The sequence below is a fragment of the Zalophus californianus genome, chromosome 17, assembly GCF_009762305.2.
Source record: "Zalophus californianus isolate mZalCal1 chromosome 17, mZalCal1.pri.v2, whole genome shotgun sequence".
NCBI lineage: Eukaryota > Metazoa > Chordata > Mammalia > Carnivora > Otariidae > Zalophus > Zalophus californianus.
This window is the reverse complement of record NC_045611.1, coordinates 50,030,157-50,047,770: the sequence shown is the minus strand read 5'-3', so window position 1 is coordinate 50,047,770 and position 17,614 is coordinate 50,030,157. Positions and strand designations below refer to the sequence as shown.

General features: G+C 64.3%; 2 protein-coding genes across 2 annotated transcripts in view; one reads left to right on the top strand and one right to left on the bottom strand.

Annotated features, from left to right (window-relative positions):
- Nucleotides 1-231: 231 nt before the first annotated feature.
- Nucleotides 232-7,674, top strand: NKPD1 (NTPase KAP family P-loop domain containing 1). Its single transcript, XM_027619808.2, has 4 exons — nt 232-331; nt 1,219-1,629; nt 3,892-4,023; nt 5,544-7,674. Exons 1-4 carry the CDS (start codon nt 232-234, stop codon nt 7,349-7,351), a joined length of 2,451 nt encoding a protein of 816 aa, XP_027475609.2. The 3' UTR covers nt 7,352-7,674.
- Nucleotides 7,675-10,113: 2,439 nt separating this feature from the next.
- Nucleotides 10,114-17,614, bottom strand: part of PPP1R37 (protein phosphatase 1 regulatory subunit 37) — a 39,688-nt gene continuing 32,187 nt past the window's right edge. The window contains exons 3-13 of the mRNA XM_027619925.2: nt 16,560-16,605; nt 16,210-16,310; nt 15,386-15,505; nt 14,792-14,942; nt 14,541-14,696; nt 13,206-13,318; nt 12,473-12,614; nt 12,218-12,384; nt 11,332-12,073; nt 10,893-10,983; nt 10,114-10,796 (exon numbers count right to left, since the gene is read on the bottom strand). Of these exons, the coding sequence (XP_027475726.1) occupies nt 10,901-10,983; nt 11,332-12,073; nt 12,218-12,384; nt 12,473-12,614; nt 13,206-13,318; nt 14,541-14,696; nt 14,792-14,942; nt 15,386-15,505; nt 16,210-16,310; nt 16,560-16,605 (1,821 nt within the window). The 3' untranslated portion in view covers nt 10,114-10,796; nt 10,893-10,900. The remainder of the gene's footprint in view (nt 10,797-10,892; nt 10,984-11,331; nt 12,074-12,217; nt 12,385-12,472; nt 12,615-13,205; nt 13,319-14,540; nt 14,697-14,791; nt 14,943-15,385; nt 15,506-16,209; nt 16,311-16,559; nt 16,606-17,614) is intronic.

Here is a 17,614-nt window from a genome sequence, read left to right as displayed (position 1 = left end):
TAACCATTCTTCGTTCTCCCTTGTCTAGCTGTCCTTCCCCGGTCCTGACCACTCACTTTTACTCTGAAGGGCACTGCCACCCCAGCTGGTAACGCGGGACCCCAGCATCAGGGACGGGGTCTCCCACCTGTCCCTGGTCACATCCCGGGGGTGGGCTCTTCTGGCTGGCACCCAAGGGAGCCGGGCACTGAACCCACCCTTACCCTCCCCCGGAGCAGGCCCCCCGCCGCCATGCACAAACACTACACCGCCCGCTTCACCAAGGGCGCCCTGCCCCTTCGGACCCCCGCCGAGCGCTACTTCTTGGACCCAGAGTTGGCGCAGCAAAAAGGTAGGGGTTCAGTTTGGGGGGTCCTGGCAGGGAGCGTGGTCTGTGAGTCAGGGGGCTGCTGAGTGGATGGTTGTTGAGCATAAGGGGAACATCAGGCCCCAGGGGAGAGGGGCTCCCGGCACTCCTCACAGAGGCTTCCACGTAAAGGGGTCATGGTGTGGGAGACACAGGCCCCGGGGAGACCGAGAGTGGGAGCCCAGGATGGGGATGTCAGCAGGGGGGTCCACCCAGCCTACCCCTTCCCAGGTAGAATTCCCCCACCCCAAATCGCCAGGCCTGTGAGGATTTCACCCCAACCTGGGGGGAGCAGTGTGGAGAGAGAACAAGCTGCCCCCACCACTGGGGGGGACAGTGTGAGTGGGGGGACAGCTTCCAGGGGGGTGGTGACCACAGGTGCTCCTGCTGGGGGGTGGGGTGGGGACAGTTACCGCCCATCAGGCCAATTCAGCCTCTTGAGGCCTGTGCCTCCCAGGGCAGCCCCCTTCCCCCCAGCCTTGCCCGATTCTGGGTATGAGGCCCACGCCCTTCTCAGTCCCCACCCTGTCCCCTCTCCATGGTCACCTCCCATCACTCCAGCCTCCTCTGGACCAACCAGGCCAGTTCCTGATGGGTTCCTTTCTGCCCCCCCAACCCCAGGGACACCCCCCCCGTCCCCAGGGACTCCAAGGCATTGTCCCCACTGCAGCCCCTCGCCTGGCTAAGCCCAGGTCTCTGCACCTCTCCTCTGCCCCCCAACAGGCGAGCACAGAGACTGCCCCCCCCACATCCCCTCTGCATTTTCTCTGATTTCTCCGGGGCCTCCACTTGAAGACTCGACCTGGTTCCTGCCAGTGCCCTCCCAGGGGTCAGGGACTCAGGCCCAGTCACCCCCACTTCCTTCCTTCCAGGATGCCGTCACCAGTGGTGCCATGACCCAGCGGCCCTTCGAGCCCTCGGGCCCTGTCGGCTGCCCCCACAGGTGTGCTGGCAGCTGGCCTACCAAAGCCACCGGGGGGGTGTCAGCGGCTGCTGCCGGGGCCCCCAGCCCCCCATCTTGCAGCAGCGGCGGCAGCCCCAGCCCCCGCCTCCCAGCCCCCTGCGGCAGCGGCTCTGCTCCGTTCCAGCGGCCCGGAAGGGGCCGCCTGCAACCGCTGCTGCCCCTAGGCAGCTGGCCAGCGCCCCCCAGCGGCCCCCCGAGCTCAGCATGTCACCCACCGCCGCACCTGCCACGGCCAGCGCCCTCCTGGAGCCCAGCACGCCCCGGGTCGCCCGCCCCCTGTTTTCCCCAGCAGCCTGCGGCCCCTTCACCTACAGCTCCGGTGCTCACCCAGCCTTCCTGCGGGCTCTGTCCCCGCTGCCTCTTCCCCCCGGGCCCCTGGCCCCTCGGCTTGCCCTCCTCGTTCACTCTGCTCCGTGTATGGGAGGGTGCTCGGCCCTGACCCTGGGCCCCTCCCCTCCCAGGCAGCCGCCTCTGCTTCACCTTTCGCTTCACTTGTCCACAGCTGCCAGGCCAGGCCTGTCCCTTGTGCCTCATCCCCGGCTAGTGGAGGGCGGGGGGGGGGGGGGGCAGACGTCGGGGGGGGGGGGGTGGCTGGGCCCGGGCTCTCTCCCTCTGCGGACAGCCTGGCTCTGCTTTCTCTCTTCCCGGCCCTCCCAGCCCCGCACCCCCAGCCCAGGGGCCAGAGAGAACCTGGGGCAAGAGGGTGACAGGCACCAGCTTGCTGGCCAGCTCTGGTGTGGGGGAGAGGGGCAGCGGTAGGGGAGTGGCCTGGGGGCTGGAGAGAACAGTGCGGCAAGGGGAGGGAATCCCTTCACTCATTCACTCATTCTGCTTTGTTCATCCGTCCATCCTGTGACTAGGTACTGGATACGCACGGTGGGTGCCCAGCTCTGTTCGGGGAGGGGGTGCAGGCTGCAGGGAGCAGGGCAGAGACTGCTGCCCCCACAGGGCTCTCGGCAATGGGGGGGGGAGGTGGGTACAGGAAGCCAGATAAGGCGAGCTTCAGTGTGTCACCCAGTGATAACCACGTTGGGGGAAAACAAGGCAGGCAGAGGGGGTAAGGGAGCATCGGGATTTGCAAATAGGGTCATCAATCAGGCGAGCCTCCGTTAGGGCAACATCTGAGCTCAGTAAGTGGCAGCAGGGTGGGCCTGCTCCCGGGGCTGTGACGAGGGCCATACCCCGGGGACCCTTGTGGCTGTACTGAGGGCTGGGGCTTGGGCCCTGGGGCAGGCGGGAGCCACAAGGGACGGCAGCTGGCGTGGGAGTGCGGGGAGCGGAAGTCGGGGTGAGAGGTGCTAATGGCAGGGGCGTGGGGACACACGGCAGCGGGTTTCCGGGTCTGCCTTGAAAGCGGAGCAACCGCTGAGCAGGGACTCGGGCTCCAGGTCAGGCAGTCCCTCATCCCTGCAGGCTCTGGGGCCCTGCCGCCCATGTCCTACCAGAGGCCCAGCGAGGTGAGGTCACCTGGCCACCAGGCAGAGCGGGGTCAAAGCCGCCTAGGCCACCCCCTCGGCTGACCTTACTGGGTCCTCCTACTGGGGCTGACCCTCCAGGAGGGAGGGATCCTGCAGCGCCCCCCCCCCCCCCGCCAGGCCCCTGGGGAAGGTGGGTATATTATCCCCACCACGCACGGGGAGGCTGGCCCAGGGCTGCCCACAGCTAAACCCTCCCTTTCTGGTGCCCCAACTCCAGTCCAAGAAGTAGCATTTGGTGGGGGCCCGGGGTGGGGGGAGGGCCAGGACGCCCTCAGCCGAGTGGACACCGTGATGCTGGTGCATGGTGCCAGGATTTGAACTTGAATCTGCTCCCTAAATGGTCATTCCAGACCATGGCATTGACTGAGGGCTCGCCCCGGGCCTGACCCTTTGGCATCCGTGCTGCCTGGTGTCTCTGTAACCCCTCTTCGGAGGGAGGGACTGAGGCTCTCAATGGTCATGCAGAAAAGGTGGCACGGCCAGGCCCAAGAGGCCGGTCTGCCTGGGCTCGGGGCAGGATGAGAGGCTGTGGGCATGGGGTCCTGGAGGAGAGAGATCAGGGCGAGGGATGGACAGGAAGCTGAGAGGAGCCTGGGATTGTCGGAGCCCTTCCGCACTGGACCCAGGCTAGAAGAGCAGGCAGGAACTGACACGAGAAACTTCTAGAGCGTGCCAAGAGGTGTCTTAAGCTATCTGAGGGCCCCGAGTCCCAAGACAGGCCCACGGCGCTTTTCCGGGGGAACCACGGGCTGGTGGCAGAGCCTGGTGACCTAGGGCCTGGTCAGCCCAAATCCTCTGGGCCTCTGTGCAGGGGCTCGGTGGGGAGTCTAGCCTCCTAGCCTTGACCTGGTGGATCTGGGGTCGGCTCCTCCTGGGATGCTCAGAGGCGCACATCAGACCCTGGAGAAGGGGGTTGCGTGCCTACTGTGCCAGAAACCTCCATCTGCAGGTTTGACCTGAGTCACTTCAGGGAGTTGGGCAGAGGGATGCCGAGGAAGGGAGGAGCTGAGGGCGGGCTCTCTGGAGGGCAGATGGGAGGAGGGTGGTGCTTGGCCAGCCTTACTGACTCAGTTTCACCCCCCTTCCCCAACCCTGGCCCCCAGATATCCTGACAGAAGATGATGTCTACTGTAGCTGCCTGGCCAAGACCCTCTGCCACGTGCCTGTCCCTGTGACCGTGGGTTTCTATGCCCCCTTTGGCTGCCGCCTGCACATGATGCTGGACAAGATCACTGGTGAGGCCCCGTGTGTGCTGGGGAGGGGGGAGGGGGACAGAGCCCCTGGTCCCCGGTCCCCTGGTCCCTGCCCAGCCTCAGGCTCCCCCAAGCCCCACTCGCTCCTGACCCCGCTGGGCCCCGGTCCGGATGCCTGTCAGTATTAACCAGGTCCCTCCTGACGCCCACAGCCTCTGTCCCTGGGTCCCTGCTCACTCCCTCTCTGGCCTCTTGGCTAACAGTCTCATCCCCGCCCCTGCCAGAGCCACTCCAAGGAATCTTCTTAAGATACAGCTCTGGTGGGGTGCCTGGGTGGCTCCGGTGGTTAAGCGTCTGGCTCTCGATTTCAGCTCAGGTCATGATTGTGGGTTCATGGGATGGAGCCCTGCACTGGGCTCCCTGCTCAGCAGGGAGTCTGCTTGGGATTCTCTCTCTCCCTCTGCTCCTCCCCCTGATTTCTCTCTCAAATAAATACATCTTAAAAAAAAAAAGAAAGAAAGAAAGAAAAGATACAGATCTAGCCCTGTCCTTTCCCTCTTCAAAAAGCCTTCCGTGGCTCCCCAGCACTCTAGGGAGAAAGCTCAGGTTCCTCACTGGCTCCTGCAGAGTCCCTCCTGTGCCCCCCAGACCCATCTCTTCTCAGCACGGACCCAGGGCCTGGCGCCCACAAGGGCCCTAACGGATAGAGGTTAACCGCTCCCGTGGGCTGAAACGCGGCCAGGATCCACGGCAGCTTGGACCTGGTTTTAGCCCTGCTCAGACCCCAGCCCCGACTGTGGCCAGAGGGGCTGGAGGCGGCTCACCTCTGTGAGCCCAGCCCTGGTGAGCACCTACTAAACAAGACTGCATCTGCCCCCCTGTGTCGTCACAGAGTGATAAACAGGGTCCCGGGAGGAGAAAACATGCGATCATAAGGAAAAACGAAACAGCACTCGGGAGCTCCTCCTCTGTGCTAGGTGACTCTGGCACATTCCCACTCATTCATTCACTGACCTCAATAGCAGATGGACCCTGCCCCCAACCTCTCATGATCCATCCTTCAGACATTCCCCCAGCCCTTCCTTGGTGCCCAGGGGACACAGGATGACCAAGACGACCAGAGCCCTGCCCTTCGTGCCCTCACAGGCCAGAGAGGGAGACGGACCTGGCCCCAGAGAGCGATGACCCAACAGTGGGTAGGGTTGGGGTGCGGAAGCCCGGGAGGCACCTGACCCAACCTGGAGATCAGGGAGGGCTTCCTGGAGGAGGAGAGAGCTGAGCTGAGACCCGGAGGAGGAGCATCAAGCCAGGAAAATCAGACAGAGGCTGTACTGCGCTGCCCAGCATTTCGCTTCCTCAGCACCTGGCACACATTCTTTCCTTCCTCGTCCCTTCCCGTCCTCTCTCCCCTGGGAGCTCTGCTGCTTCTGCCCACCGCTGGCCTCGGGCCTGGCCCTCATACTCCTGCCCCTCCGTGCGCCGCTCCGGGCCTCCGGGCCTCCGGGCCCCCGGCCCGCCGCTCACGGCCCGGTGCACCCTCCCCACCCCTTCCCTCCCCGCAGCTCTGATGCAGCAGGAGGCGGCGCAGCGCGAGGCTGAGGAGCTGCGGCGCGTGCAGTGTCAGCCGCGGCCCGTGCGCGGCTGGGGCTTCCCGCAGCTGCTGTGGTACCTGGTGTTCCTGCAGCCTGTCATCACCGAGCTGCACCTGCACCGCAAGAACGTCCAGTTCCTCTTCATCCGCTTCAGCGCCTGGCACTACGCGGGCACGGACAAGCTGTGGGCCGGCCTGGTGACCACGCTGTGCGAGGGCATCCGCCACCACTACGGCGCGCTGCCCTTCAGCGTGTACTCGGTGCTGGGCAACAAGCCGGCCGCGACGCCCGGCTTGTGCGACCGCGAGTGGCACTGCCGGCGCCGCGTGTGCCTGGCGCTGCTGGCGCTGCTGGCGGCGCTCGGCCTCGGCGTGGGCCTGCTCTACCTGTCGGTGGGCGCCCGCGCGCAGGGCCACGGCGCGGCCAGCGGCAGCCTGCTGCGCGGGCTCGGCGGCGCGGCCACCACGCTGTCGGGCTCGGGGCTGCTCATGGCCGTGTACTCGGTGGGCAAGCACCTGTTCGTGAGCCAGCGCAAGAAGATCGAGCGGCTGGTGTCACGCGAGAAGTTCGGCAGCCAGCTGGGCTTCATGTGCGAGGTGAAGAAGGAGGTGGAACTGCTCACCGACTTCCTGTGCTTCCTGGAAATCTACCAGCGGCGGCGGCTGCGCGTCGTGCTCGAGGTCACCGGGCTGGACACGTGCTACCCGGAGCGCGTGGTGGGCGTGCTCAACGCCATCAACACGCTGCTGTCCGACAGCCACGCACCCTTCATCTTCATCCTGGTGGTGGACCCCAGCATCCTGGCCGCGTGCCTCGAGAGCGCCGGCTCCATGAAGGGCACGGCCGACAACGGTTACCTCTTCCTCAACCGCACCGTCACGCTGCCCTTCTCCGTGCCCATCATGGGCCGCCGCACCAAGCTGCAGTTCCTGCACGACGCCGTGCAGAGCCGCGACGACCTGCTCTACCGCGAGATGACGCGCAAGCCGCGGCCGGGCGGCTGCAGCGGGGGCAGCGGCGAGGGCGCGCAGCTGCTGGCCGTGGAGACGCAGGCGGGCGCCGAGGGCGCGCAGAGCCGCATAGACGCCGAGGCGGCGCGCCGCATCCAGGAGGCACTCTTCTGCCTGCACGACGAGCGCGACTGCCTCTACGAGTACGTGCCCGACAACGTGGTGTCCATGCGGCGCATCGTCAACACCGTGCCCATCACCGTGCGCCTGCTGCAGCAGCAGGACGGGGACTTCGCGGGCCCCACGCCGCGCCACGCCGTCGCTTGGGTCGTGCTGGCCAACCAGTGGCCGTGCCGCCTCAGCTGGGTGCTGCAGTGCCTGGAGGACCGGCAGCAGGCGGGGGGCGCGCCCGAGGCCCGCGCGCGCCTCTGGGACGTGTTCTGCGACAACAGCCGCGAGCTGCACTCCATGACCAAGGCGTTGCAGAACGTGCTGGACTTGGACGGCGACCCTGAGCTTTTCGAGCGCTTCCTGGGCGCCGACTTCCCTTTCACCGTGGCCCAGGCGCAGACCCTGCTGCGCTGCACCGTCAACCTGGACCACTCCATCCGCCGCCGCATGGGCCTCATCCGGGCGGTCAGCGCGCTCAAGCCGCCCAGCCCGCCCAAGTCCCCAGCCCACGACGCCCCCCACGCTACCGACGGAGCCAACCATGCAGCCGGGGCCTTCCCGCCCGGTCAGGGCGCCGGGCACGCCCCGGCGCATGCGGGCAAAGCCCACCAGCCCCGGGACGGGGCGCACGGGGGCAAGCCACGACTCGTGGCCTGAGAACCCTTACAGCCCAGGTGGGTCTTGAAAGAGTACTCCGGGAGCAGCGGGAGGGAACCGTTGCTCCGTCTGCCCGGACGAAGGAGTGAGGGGTGCGACTGGGCCCAAGGCCGCCCGTCCGGGTCTGCAGTGAGGACTGTGGTGGCCCCCCCCCGCCCCCCACCCAGGTGAAACTGTGAGCCAGAGAGCTGCTGGCAGTGGCAGGCTACTGAGCCAGTGACCAGGGAAGAACCCCGGGTTCAAGTGCAATAAATGGAGATGTGAAAGCCCCCGCTGGTCTTCGCGTCCTGGGCTCCCTGGCTCAGCAGGGACTGCGAACCAGGCCTGCCCTACCCTGCCAAGTCCCGTCACCCCCAGGGAGCCGGGCAGCCTCAGCTGGCAGCCTCACTGCTGGCATCTCTGGTGGCAGGAGGGGTTGCGGGGGCGGTGGGTGAGGCCCCTGAGGCAGGGGAGGACGGATGTGCGGGTTGACTCAGGCAACGGAGAGCGTCTAGGCCTCAGGGGATCCAGGTCCTCATCCCCACGCCCTACCTGCCCCTGCGCAGGCACGGAGCTGGCATTTCCGAGGGCGGTGTCCCGTTGACCTCAGCAGGTTGCTCCACTCAAGGGGTGGCTCTGCCCTGGTGGAATGAATGAATGAGGGCTCCCTGGCACTCCAGCCAGCTGGGGCGGGCAGCGCGGCCTCCCCTGAACAAGTGACTGCCCACCCGATGAGCCCTTTGATGAGGACTGGGGAGCTGAGGAGCAGAGATGGGGTACCCGTGGGACATACAGAACCGGAGCCTGTGCCAGGCCACAGAGTGGTGGGGGGTGGAGGGTCTTAACCACTTTCCCCTCCCACCCGTGTGACACGGACCTAGGATGCTGGTGTCACCCCTCTGGGCACCTTCAGAGTTCTCACTGGTCAAGGAGCCACACACTCGGGCCCGTGGTGTGCCCGATCCAGTCCAGTTGGGAGATGGGACCAACACTTAACCTACATTGCATGACGAGAGCTCGAGAGTGTGACTTCTGAGGGGACAGACCCAGAGGGAGCCAAGAGCTCTGTGAAGTCACCCACGCTCAGGCCCTGGGGCCTGGTGGAGGTACTGACCTCACATTACTTACTCCAAGGCTGGGCACAGCATCCCACCTCCACTGGCCAATGATGGCCTCCACGTGGACACAGGGCAAAGCACCGGCCTGTGACTTCCGCTGGGGCGGCCAGCTTAGCTGCATGGCTAAGCCGGTGGTACAGACCTGCACCTGCTGGGGGAGGTTCTCCAACAGCAGCGGGGAGCCTGCCCAAGAATGACGCTCCCCAGAGACACACGGGGACCATGACAGTTAGGTCGGTGTCTGCAGGTGTGGGACTGGGGCCGATATGTCCCTTCCCTTTGGCCTCCCTTCAGCCGACCTGGCTCGGGCTTCCATTTCTCACCACCTCCGGTCCAGGCTGACACACATTAGCAGCAGGAGTAGGCGTGAACTAACCTGCCAACGGGCTGGGAGCAGGCCTGTGGACTCCAGGCCCCGGGAAGGAGCTGTAGGTCCCTGTTCAGTGGAGCCACGCGGTGGTCAAACTGTGGCCACTGTGTCTCTTAGACTCTGACAAAGTCTGAGTCCGACAGAGCTAGAGTTGGGATGTCCCAGAGTGGCTGGTGTAGCCGGGAAGGCTCACTGTCCCCCAGCACTCACGGTCCCCTCTGTGGGGTCCGTGGAGCTTTCCTGCTGGCGACTTGCACCTCGGGGAGGCCACGGGGCTGATTCTTGCCAACAGGAAGGGAGCACCAGCGATGTGCATCCCCTTCCCATCGTGCCCACGAGTGAAGAAGCAGGTCTGCCTTGTCCAGTTTCCCCTACCCCCCCCCGTCTGCCCACCGGATACAGGGGCTCCTGAGGCCCTAAGGAGCGGCAGAGCCACAAGGGCGAGGCCTGGACCAGCCTGTCACTTAGGGGAGAACAGCTGCCCGCTACCTACCCATCCACAAGCGTGGAAATAACATCTCCCATGTTGTGGCACTGAGATCTTTACGACTGGGTACAGCGTCTAACCCAGTAATAAAAGGGATTCGGTGTGTCTTCACAACAAGTTCCAGGAGTGTCTGGGTGGCTGAAGGCAACGGGGAGAAAATACTTGGCCGAAGGGAACCCCCCCTTGCGATCCTGGACTGATCCAGGATCCAGCTGGAAAATCAGGAGCACCACAGAGTTGGTGCCTGGGGGTCCCCTGGGGCTGCTAGGACCAAGTCCCACAACCTGGGTGGCCTAGCACCAGAAATGTACTCTCCTGGTTCCCAGGCTTGAAGTCCGAAAATGTGTCTGCAGGGCCACGCGCCCTCGGAAACGTGGAGCACCTGAGGCCACGGGGGCAAAAGCGGGGGCCTATTCCCCCTGTGCCGTGGGTGGTTCATCTCCATCACACCCTGGGAGCCTAGGCCTGAAGCTAGAAGATATTTTGGGGGTTGTTTTCCTCTGGAGAAACAGGACTGTGAACTGGATGGTAAGGGAGATACAGGAGCGCGGACATGGCAAAAAAAAGAATGGGGGTGGGGGGCAGGGCACCGGGGCAGGGAGTGTTGTGGGAAATGTGGCTGTTGCCTCCCCGGCCTCCCTGCTTTCCTTGGGGGGACCCCTAGCACCAGCCCCGCAGACGTTCCCCGGGGGGCTGGCTGGGCCCTGCGCGCCCCACTCCCTGTGCCCACAGCTCCCGCACGGCACAAGCAGAGAGCAGGCGAGTGCGGTGAACCCAGCTCTGGTTTATTAGAAAAGGTGTGAACAGAGTTGCACCGACAGGAGTAGCCCCTCCCCCGCCCCCTGCCCACCCGTACCCCACACCCATGCCGCCCCCCGGGTTGTAGAGCCTCTCAGGGCGCAGCCTCAAGGGGCCTGGACAGCAGGGTCTCGAGAACCCTGGTTGCTCCTCACCCCAGCTCCCTGATAGATTTATTGCACTTAAGAAAAAGAAAGCTCTGATCCTCTGCTCCCAGCCCCCCCCCCCCAGCCCTGGCCCTCACTCTGCCTGGGGTTGCTCTACCAATGTCCTCCACCACCACTCACTGCCCCTCCCTCGTCATGCCTCCTGCCTGGCCCTGCACCTGGGGGGCACCGGGGCGCCATCCCACCACCACCCAGGACTGCTGCCCTCCACGGGGCAAGCCTGGCCGAACAGGCTGTCTGGAAAAGGCGTCCAGCCTCGTGGCTGATGTCCTCGGAGAGCTCCTCCTCCCATCCCCCCAACCCAGAGCCTTCGAGTGCTGGACACAGAAATAGTGCTTAAGTCAGGGCAGGGAGGGCGGTCCCTGTGGCTCCTGCGCTCTGTGTAGTGTTGCTGTGGGGGGCAGGGGTCCCCAGAAAGGCCCCCCACACCCCTGGTGGCCCAGGCCTCAGGAAGGCTGGGGGTGAGGGTGAGCAGATTCTCATGGCTCTGGCCTCAGCTCATCGAAGACTGACCGGAAAAAAGGAACTTGGGGAGAAGAGATTGGGGGAGGGCCTGTCAGAGCCAGGGGCTCTACTGCCGAACCCCAGAACCCCTGCCCTCTGGCCCTGGCCCCCGCCTCACCTAAAGTGTCACAGTGTCTCCTGCCCAGATTCCTGACTGGCTTCCAGAAGCAGCTCCTCGAGCTCCTTCTCATTCTTGGAGCAGCTCAGTTCTGCAAGGGGAGAAGGGGCAAGCAACCTCCAGTCAGGCAGGTGGGGATGGGGGGGACCCCAGGCCATCCCCGCCAGCCCTGCCCAAGTCTGGCCCTCAGGGCAGCACAGGGCCCGGGTACCACTGAGACCATCAGACTCCAGTCAGCACACCTCGCCTGCTCCATACCAGGGAGAGCTCCCAGGGATCCAAGGGAAACAAGGTGGGGGCCGAGGACCAAGTTCTTGTTCCTACCCCCTTCACAGGCCATTTTAAAGGGAACACTGAAGCCCATCGAGGGGCAGGTGCTTACCCGGGGTCACACCAGCACCCAGGGCCTGCTGTCACCCTGCCCCGGAGCCCCACTCACCGTGTTCCAGGCCACAGCTGCCCGCCTTGGCCTCAGGCCCCGGGGGTGGCTCTGGAGGCAGTGCGAGGGCAAACTCGGGCTTCAGGCCGTTGGGCAGCGGTGGCCCTGACTGAGGTGGCTCCAGCTGTGACTGAGGCTCCGACACCCCTGGGTCCAGAGTGCCGATGGCCTCAGCTGGTGGCAGGCCAGGTGAGGTGGGCAGGGAGGATAAAGCAGGAGCAAGGGGGGAAGGGGGAGAAGGAGGGGCGGGGGGTGCCGGGAGCTCTGCCCTCTCGGGCGGACTCTCAACCCGAGTCACCACAAACACTTTGTGGCCCCGGCCTGGGCTGGACACAGAAATACGCTGCTCAGTGGGGGAGGCGGGGCTGCCTGGGGGGCTCCTGTCCCCAGGGCCCAGGGAGTCCGAGGGGGGCACCAGGGCGGGGCAGGGGGCCTCGGCCCTCTCCCCCTCCTCCTCCTCCGCACCCTCCTCCTCGGAGTCCGAGTCTGAGTCTGAGTGCGGCCGGGCACTGGGGCCGGGGGCCCCATTCTGCTGGGCCCTGGTGGCGGGCTCGTCCCCAGGCTCCTGGCCCCTGGGCTCCTGGCCGGGCTGCGGCTCAGTCATGGAGATCTCGGGCATGGAGGCGGAGAGCTGCAGCCGCTGCTCCTTCTCGTCCTGCTCGCGCGCCAGCATGAAGTTCTGCTTGCAGCCATTCTGGATCTCTGCGAGCAGTGCCTTCTGCGTCTCGATAAAGCTCTTCACCTGCAGGTGGAGCGGGCCTGGCTAGGGCTCTGCACAGCCAGTGCCCACGACGGACCCTGCAGTCGCCCTGGGCCAGCCTGGAACCCAACCCCCCCCCCCCCCCCCCACCGCTGGAGGCCTCAGGGAAGAGCCCACTCAGCTCACCGCCTCCTTCTTGGGCTCACGGTCGAGGTCGAGGCGCAGCAGTGAGTGGTTCACCTTGAGGGCCAAGGACAGTGCCATGAGCCCGCCCGTCTTGATCTCGTTCTCCCGAAGGTCCAGTCTCAGGAGGCGGGGGCTCTCGGCGATGAACTCCGCCACCGCCACCGCGCCTGGGAGGGGGACCGCAGGGGCTGGCCATGGGCTAGCCGCCCGCCGAGCCCACCTGCACCGCCCCCTCGGCCCGGCCCCGCGCCCTACCCTCGCACGTGAGCTTGGTGGAGGTGAGGCCAAGGCGCAGCACACTGCGGTTGCTGATGAGGCCGTTCTTGAGGTTCCGCACGCCCTCGTTCCCGATGGGGTTGTGGCCCAGGTTCAGCGTCTCCAGGCTGTGTGTGTGTGGCTAGAGGGGGCCGCACGTGAAGAGTGAGGAAAGGCCCAGAAGGCCAATCAGGAAAGAGGCAAACCCAAGCGCTCCCTCTTCGGCAGTGCCACCCAGACAGTCCTGCTTAAGGCCAGATGCTTCGTGGACTCGGAAGCCGCCCCAGTGCCAGCCAGCTGCCCTGTCCACTCCCCAGCCCGGGCCCGCATCCCGAGGGCTCAGCGCACACACCTGGCCGTTGGTCATTCTTAACTTGGACGTGAGTCTTTGTAGCCTGTGGGCTTGCTTTAAATACCATGTATTTATGTAAAAAGATTTAACCCGCCCTGAAGGCTTCCAGAAAATATTAACTTTCTATGCAGAACATTTTCACCTCGTGCGCAACATGGTACTAGGCTACCGTGCCAGATGCAGAAAGACAAGGGCAACATGAGAAAGGCTACTTTCCTTAGGACAGAGAGGCTGCGGAAGCTGAGGGAGAGCAACCCGCGCTGAAAGGGCTCCTGCAAAGTGTCCCTGAGGGGCAGGGTGAGCAAGACGGGGGGCAGAGGACGGGGCTGAGAGGCGGTGCTGGAGCCGTGGCGCCCCCTCCCCACCCCCGGCCCGACTCACCAGCGTCATGCCCAGGAAGGCCATGCCCGTGTGTGTCAGCTGGTTGTTCCACAGCACCAGGGTCTCCAGCCCCTTCTTCTGCTCCTTGAGGCCCTCACAGATGTAGGCCAGACCTGGAGGGGACCCATGGGCAAGTCCCCACTGTGGTCCAGGCGCTTCTCCAGGGGACACCGGTGGGGAGCCACTGCTACCCCAGAAGAGCGCAGAACCTCCCGGAGCTTCGCCCTCCCGTCGGCCTGCCTGCCCGGCACCCCCCCCCCCCACCCCAGACTCTGGCCTGGCCACCTCCTGCCTCGGCCCAGCACCCATGGCTCGCTCCCTGGTGCCTGGGCTGGAACATCCCTCTGTCTGCTTCAGTTTTCTCCAGAGCACATCTCACCATCTGACAGACTGCATATTCTATTAATTTATCGTGGCAGTGTCTCTCCCGAGGGCAGAGATCTCTGTCTCAACAGGCCTGGCACGTGCTAGGTGCTCAGTAAATGTGGTTGTCTGGGCCCGGCCACCCTGGGCGAAGGAACTGGCCTGGATGCCCTATGCTGTCTCCCCAGCGCTCTCCTCACACTGAGGCCCGGAGACCCTGCTCAACAGTGAACCAGGAGGACACAGAGTTCCTACCACTAGCTACTTCCTCTCCCTTCCCATTTACCCTCTAGCCCACTCTGGCTTCTCCCCCGCAAATACCCAACATCTAGGCTCTTTCTTACCTCAGGGCCTTCTATTCACTCTGCCTGGATTCTTTTCCCAGTTTTTTTTTTTTTTTTTTTTTTTTATTTGAGAGAGAAAGCAAGCAGGGTGGAGCGGGGGAGAGGAAAAGAGAATCTTAAGCGGACTCTGCGCTGAGCACGGAGCCTGACGTGGGGAAGCTGAGCCAAGACCAAGAGTCGGACGCTTCACCAGCTACGCCACCCAGGCACCCCTTCCCAGGCTTTTAAAAGGGCCGGTTCCATTCTTGCCCTCCACATTGCCGCCCAGAGGTCACCTCCCTGCACCATCTTAAATGGCCTCTGACTGACCCTCTGTCCCAACAAGGGTTGTTTCCTTCAGGCCACTTTTTCCAGAGAATAATTATTTTAATTATTTGTTCAATACCTCGCTTCAACCTGCAGGTCTTCGCTGAGCTGCCCCCTCCTCTAGGACGCCCTCCCTGGGCTCCCACAGCCCAGCCCAGTCTGAGCTGTCCCTGCCTGGGATGGTGTGTCTTCCCTACTGGACTGTGAGCCCCATGAGGGCAGGGCCACGCCCTTGTCTCCAGCACCATGGGGCACCTGGCTAGGCACACAGTGGGTGCTCAGTGGCTGGAGTGGGGTGGGCGTGGGCAGGCCTCTCACACACCTGAGTCCAGCACATGGTTGTTACGGAGGTCCAGGATCTGCAGGGAGGAGTTGAACTTGAGCAGGTTGCCCAGCTGGGCTGAGTCTTGCAGGCCGTTGAGCTTATTGTCGGCCAAGTAGAGCTCCCGCAGATTCACGTTCATCTTCAGTGCCGTGGCTGGGGGAGTGCGGGGAGAGCACAGTGACCGGCTGAGCCCAGGGCCCCAGCAGGCAGCATGTTACTGATCCGCCTCCCCTGGCCCCAGAGCTCACCAAGCAGCATGAGGGGTCGCCCTGACAGGCTGGCGTTTTCCAGATGCAGCACTGCTAGGCTACTGCGGATGCGCAGGGCGCGGGCCACGAAGGGCGCCGAGTGGTCCAGCAGGGGTGTGTTTCGGGCATCCAGGTACTGTAGGCAGCTCGTCTGGTGGGGCAGGGGCAGGGCTGGAACAGGCTGGCCCCAGCCCTCCCAGTCCCCAGGGATCTCCCAGCCCCACGTCCCAGTGTGCAGCGGGGCAACTGTGTCTGTGAGGGATGGCCCGGCCTGCAGGTAAGCAGGCAGGGCTGGTGACACCTGAGCTCCCGGACTCCCGTGCAGCAGATGCCCTGGACATGAGTGAAGCGGGGGCAACCACAGCCACCTCCCAGGGATGGGTTACGGGCAAGTGAAGAAGGAAAGATGCTTGAAAGGAGATAAAGGAGCCAGGGTTGGCCTGAGGCAGGGCACCCCTTGGCATTGGGACAACGACACTCCAAGGGCTCATGAAAACCAGGCCCTAAGGGACGGGTGTCCCGAGAAGGCACCCTGGACCCCTCTGCGGTCGAGCCCCTTCTACCCTGGGGGGGGCACAGATGAGAGGCGCCTACCTTGCGCATCATGTGGGCAGCGGCCTGCCAGCCCCGAGTGCCGATGTGCTTGTTAAAGGAGATGTTGAGGTGGGTGGCTGACTCATAGTATTCAATCATGTCGAAGAGGGCCGAGGCACCCTGGGGGCCGAGACAACAGGGTTCAGACTCAGGCTGAAGCAGACCCAGGAGGCCAGGAGGTGGGGGACAAGCAACTAAGGGGTGGGGAGGGCCCTGATCCTGCCCCGGCACCTCTGGGTTCTACGAACCAACTTCGCCCTTCCTGCGGGAGTCCATCTGCTTTCTCCTGCTTGTTACCCCGCCCCCGCCAGCAGGTGGGCTGATACTTCCCAGAACCGGGACAGGCCCCTGGAGTACCTGGGCTCAGTCCTCCAGGACCCCACCCCCAGGTCTCCTGGTGGTCTCTGAGTCTGGGCGGGTGAGGACACCTGGGCCCAAATGGGGAGGCTGCTATCTGCATGTTTCTCAAACTCTCTCTTACAAGCGCTGTGATCCCCAGTGGGGGTTCCTGAAAAGGTTTCTGGTGGCCACACACCTGCCCCCACTAAGGCCCAGCTCCCCAAGTCCTTCCCCTGCTTACAAAGGCCCTGCCTCCGGGCGGGGGGGTCCATGAGATCCCTTTTCTGGGCCCTGCCCCAGAGTCCCCTATGCCCCACATCCACTCTGGTCATATTGGCTGCCTCCTTCCTCATCTTGTCCTTCAAGAGGCCCGGCCCAGCCTCTGCCAAAGGGGACTCTTCCTCCTGCAGTGCCCCCTCCCCCTAAACCTCAAAGGGGACAGGGAGCTGGGGGCATAGGTCGCGGTGGTGGCAGGAGCTGCTCACATCTTCATCCAGGTTCGTCTGCTCCAGATCCACAACCCTGAACTGCAGCCTCTTGAAGACCTCCTCCAGGGCCTCACAGGTCTTGTAGTCGAGCTTCTCACCTGGAACAAGATGGAGTGCACCTCTGTGTGTGCTCGCATGCTTGGGGGGCTGGCTGGAAATGGGGGCTCTGGGCAGAGGGAGGACTCGCTGTACCCGCCTCCCCTCAGGGAGGGCACCCACACCTCTCAGGAACCCCACGGCCCTGGGCTAGCCTGCTCTTACAGCAGGACCTGCCGGCCCAGACCCACCTCGAGAGGCTCTGGCCCTGCCCGCTCCCCGGGGGTCCCGGCCTCTGTCCCGACACGCACCTTTCAGGTCCAGACAGTCAATGCGGTGTCCAAGGTCCGTGAACTCCTAGGAAAACAGAGGGGTCAGGGCTGAAGGCAGGAAGACACCCTCAGGAGCAGGGCTGGACCCTGACAGTGGGGCAGGCGGGGCTCTGATCTGGCTCTGTTTCTGAGGTGAGGCAGTGTTCTGGGGTAGAGAGCGGGGCATTCTGTACCCACAGGGCCTGGGCCAGGTAGGGGCACCGCCCCTCCGGCTCAGCTGAATGGAGCATTCCAGGCAAGAAGGGGCAGCCAGCACAAAGGCCGTGAAGCAGGTGCGAAGGTGGGGAAGGCGGACAGGCGTGGGGGTGCAGGCCGGGCACCAGGCCCCACACGGAGAGCACTCAGTCAGGAGGAGGAAAGGCACCAGTCAGATGTCTGCCCGGCCCTCCTTGGCTATGAGCCCAGCCCCACCCCCACTGGGTGCCAGGTTCTGTTCTCTGGGTTCCACACACATTAGCCTGTGCGGCCCGTGCTGCGACGAAGCCATACACACACAAAAGGCTATGGGCCGGCCTGGCCTAAGTCCACTTGCTAGTGAGGGACAGGCTGGTCTGATCCAGCTGCTGGGGGCCCCAGGACCCACACCACTGGCTCCCACACTGAGGGGCCGTCTTTCCCTGGAACTGCCAACAGGCCCTTCTGGGAACTGCCCCAGAGAACCCTTCACCCTGGGGTGCACAGCTGGGTGGAGAGCATGACTGCTCACAGCAATGCCGTCTGAGGGAGCGACAACCCTAGAAACAAGCAACCTTGGAACATTCTGGAATGACCCATCCGGAGGGAAGGCACTAAGGTGGTGCTTTACCAACACGCCCAGGCTGGGCAGGCAGCAGGAAAGGCACCTGTGGGACACAGCTACAGGGGACATGCCACGGGCACAGCTGCACCCCATTCACGTAGACAAAGAATGTGTCCTTGGGTCTGTGGGCTTCTGGACAACGAGCTGCCCTCTGACAAACGCACAGGCAGGGCCAGAGGGCGAAAACCTCAAGCTGCCAACAGCGGAACTCCCAGGAAATGGGACTTGAGTAAGA

Bases quoted from the DNA above. Each gene is read 5' to 3' on its own strand.
- NKPD1 (XM_027619808.2), top strand. From the start codon at position 232: ATGCACAAACACTACACCGCCCGCTTCACCAAGGGCGCCCTGCCCCTT. The intron at 332-1,218 runs GTAGGGGTTCAG...CCTTCCTTCCAG, and splicing joins AGAGTTGGCGCAGCAAAAAG to GATGCCGTCACCAGTGGTGC. The intron at 1,630-3,891 runs GTGCTCACCCAG...CCTGGCCCCCAG, and splicing joins CCCCTTCACCTACAGCTCCG to ATATCCTGACAGAAGATGAT.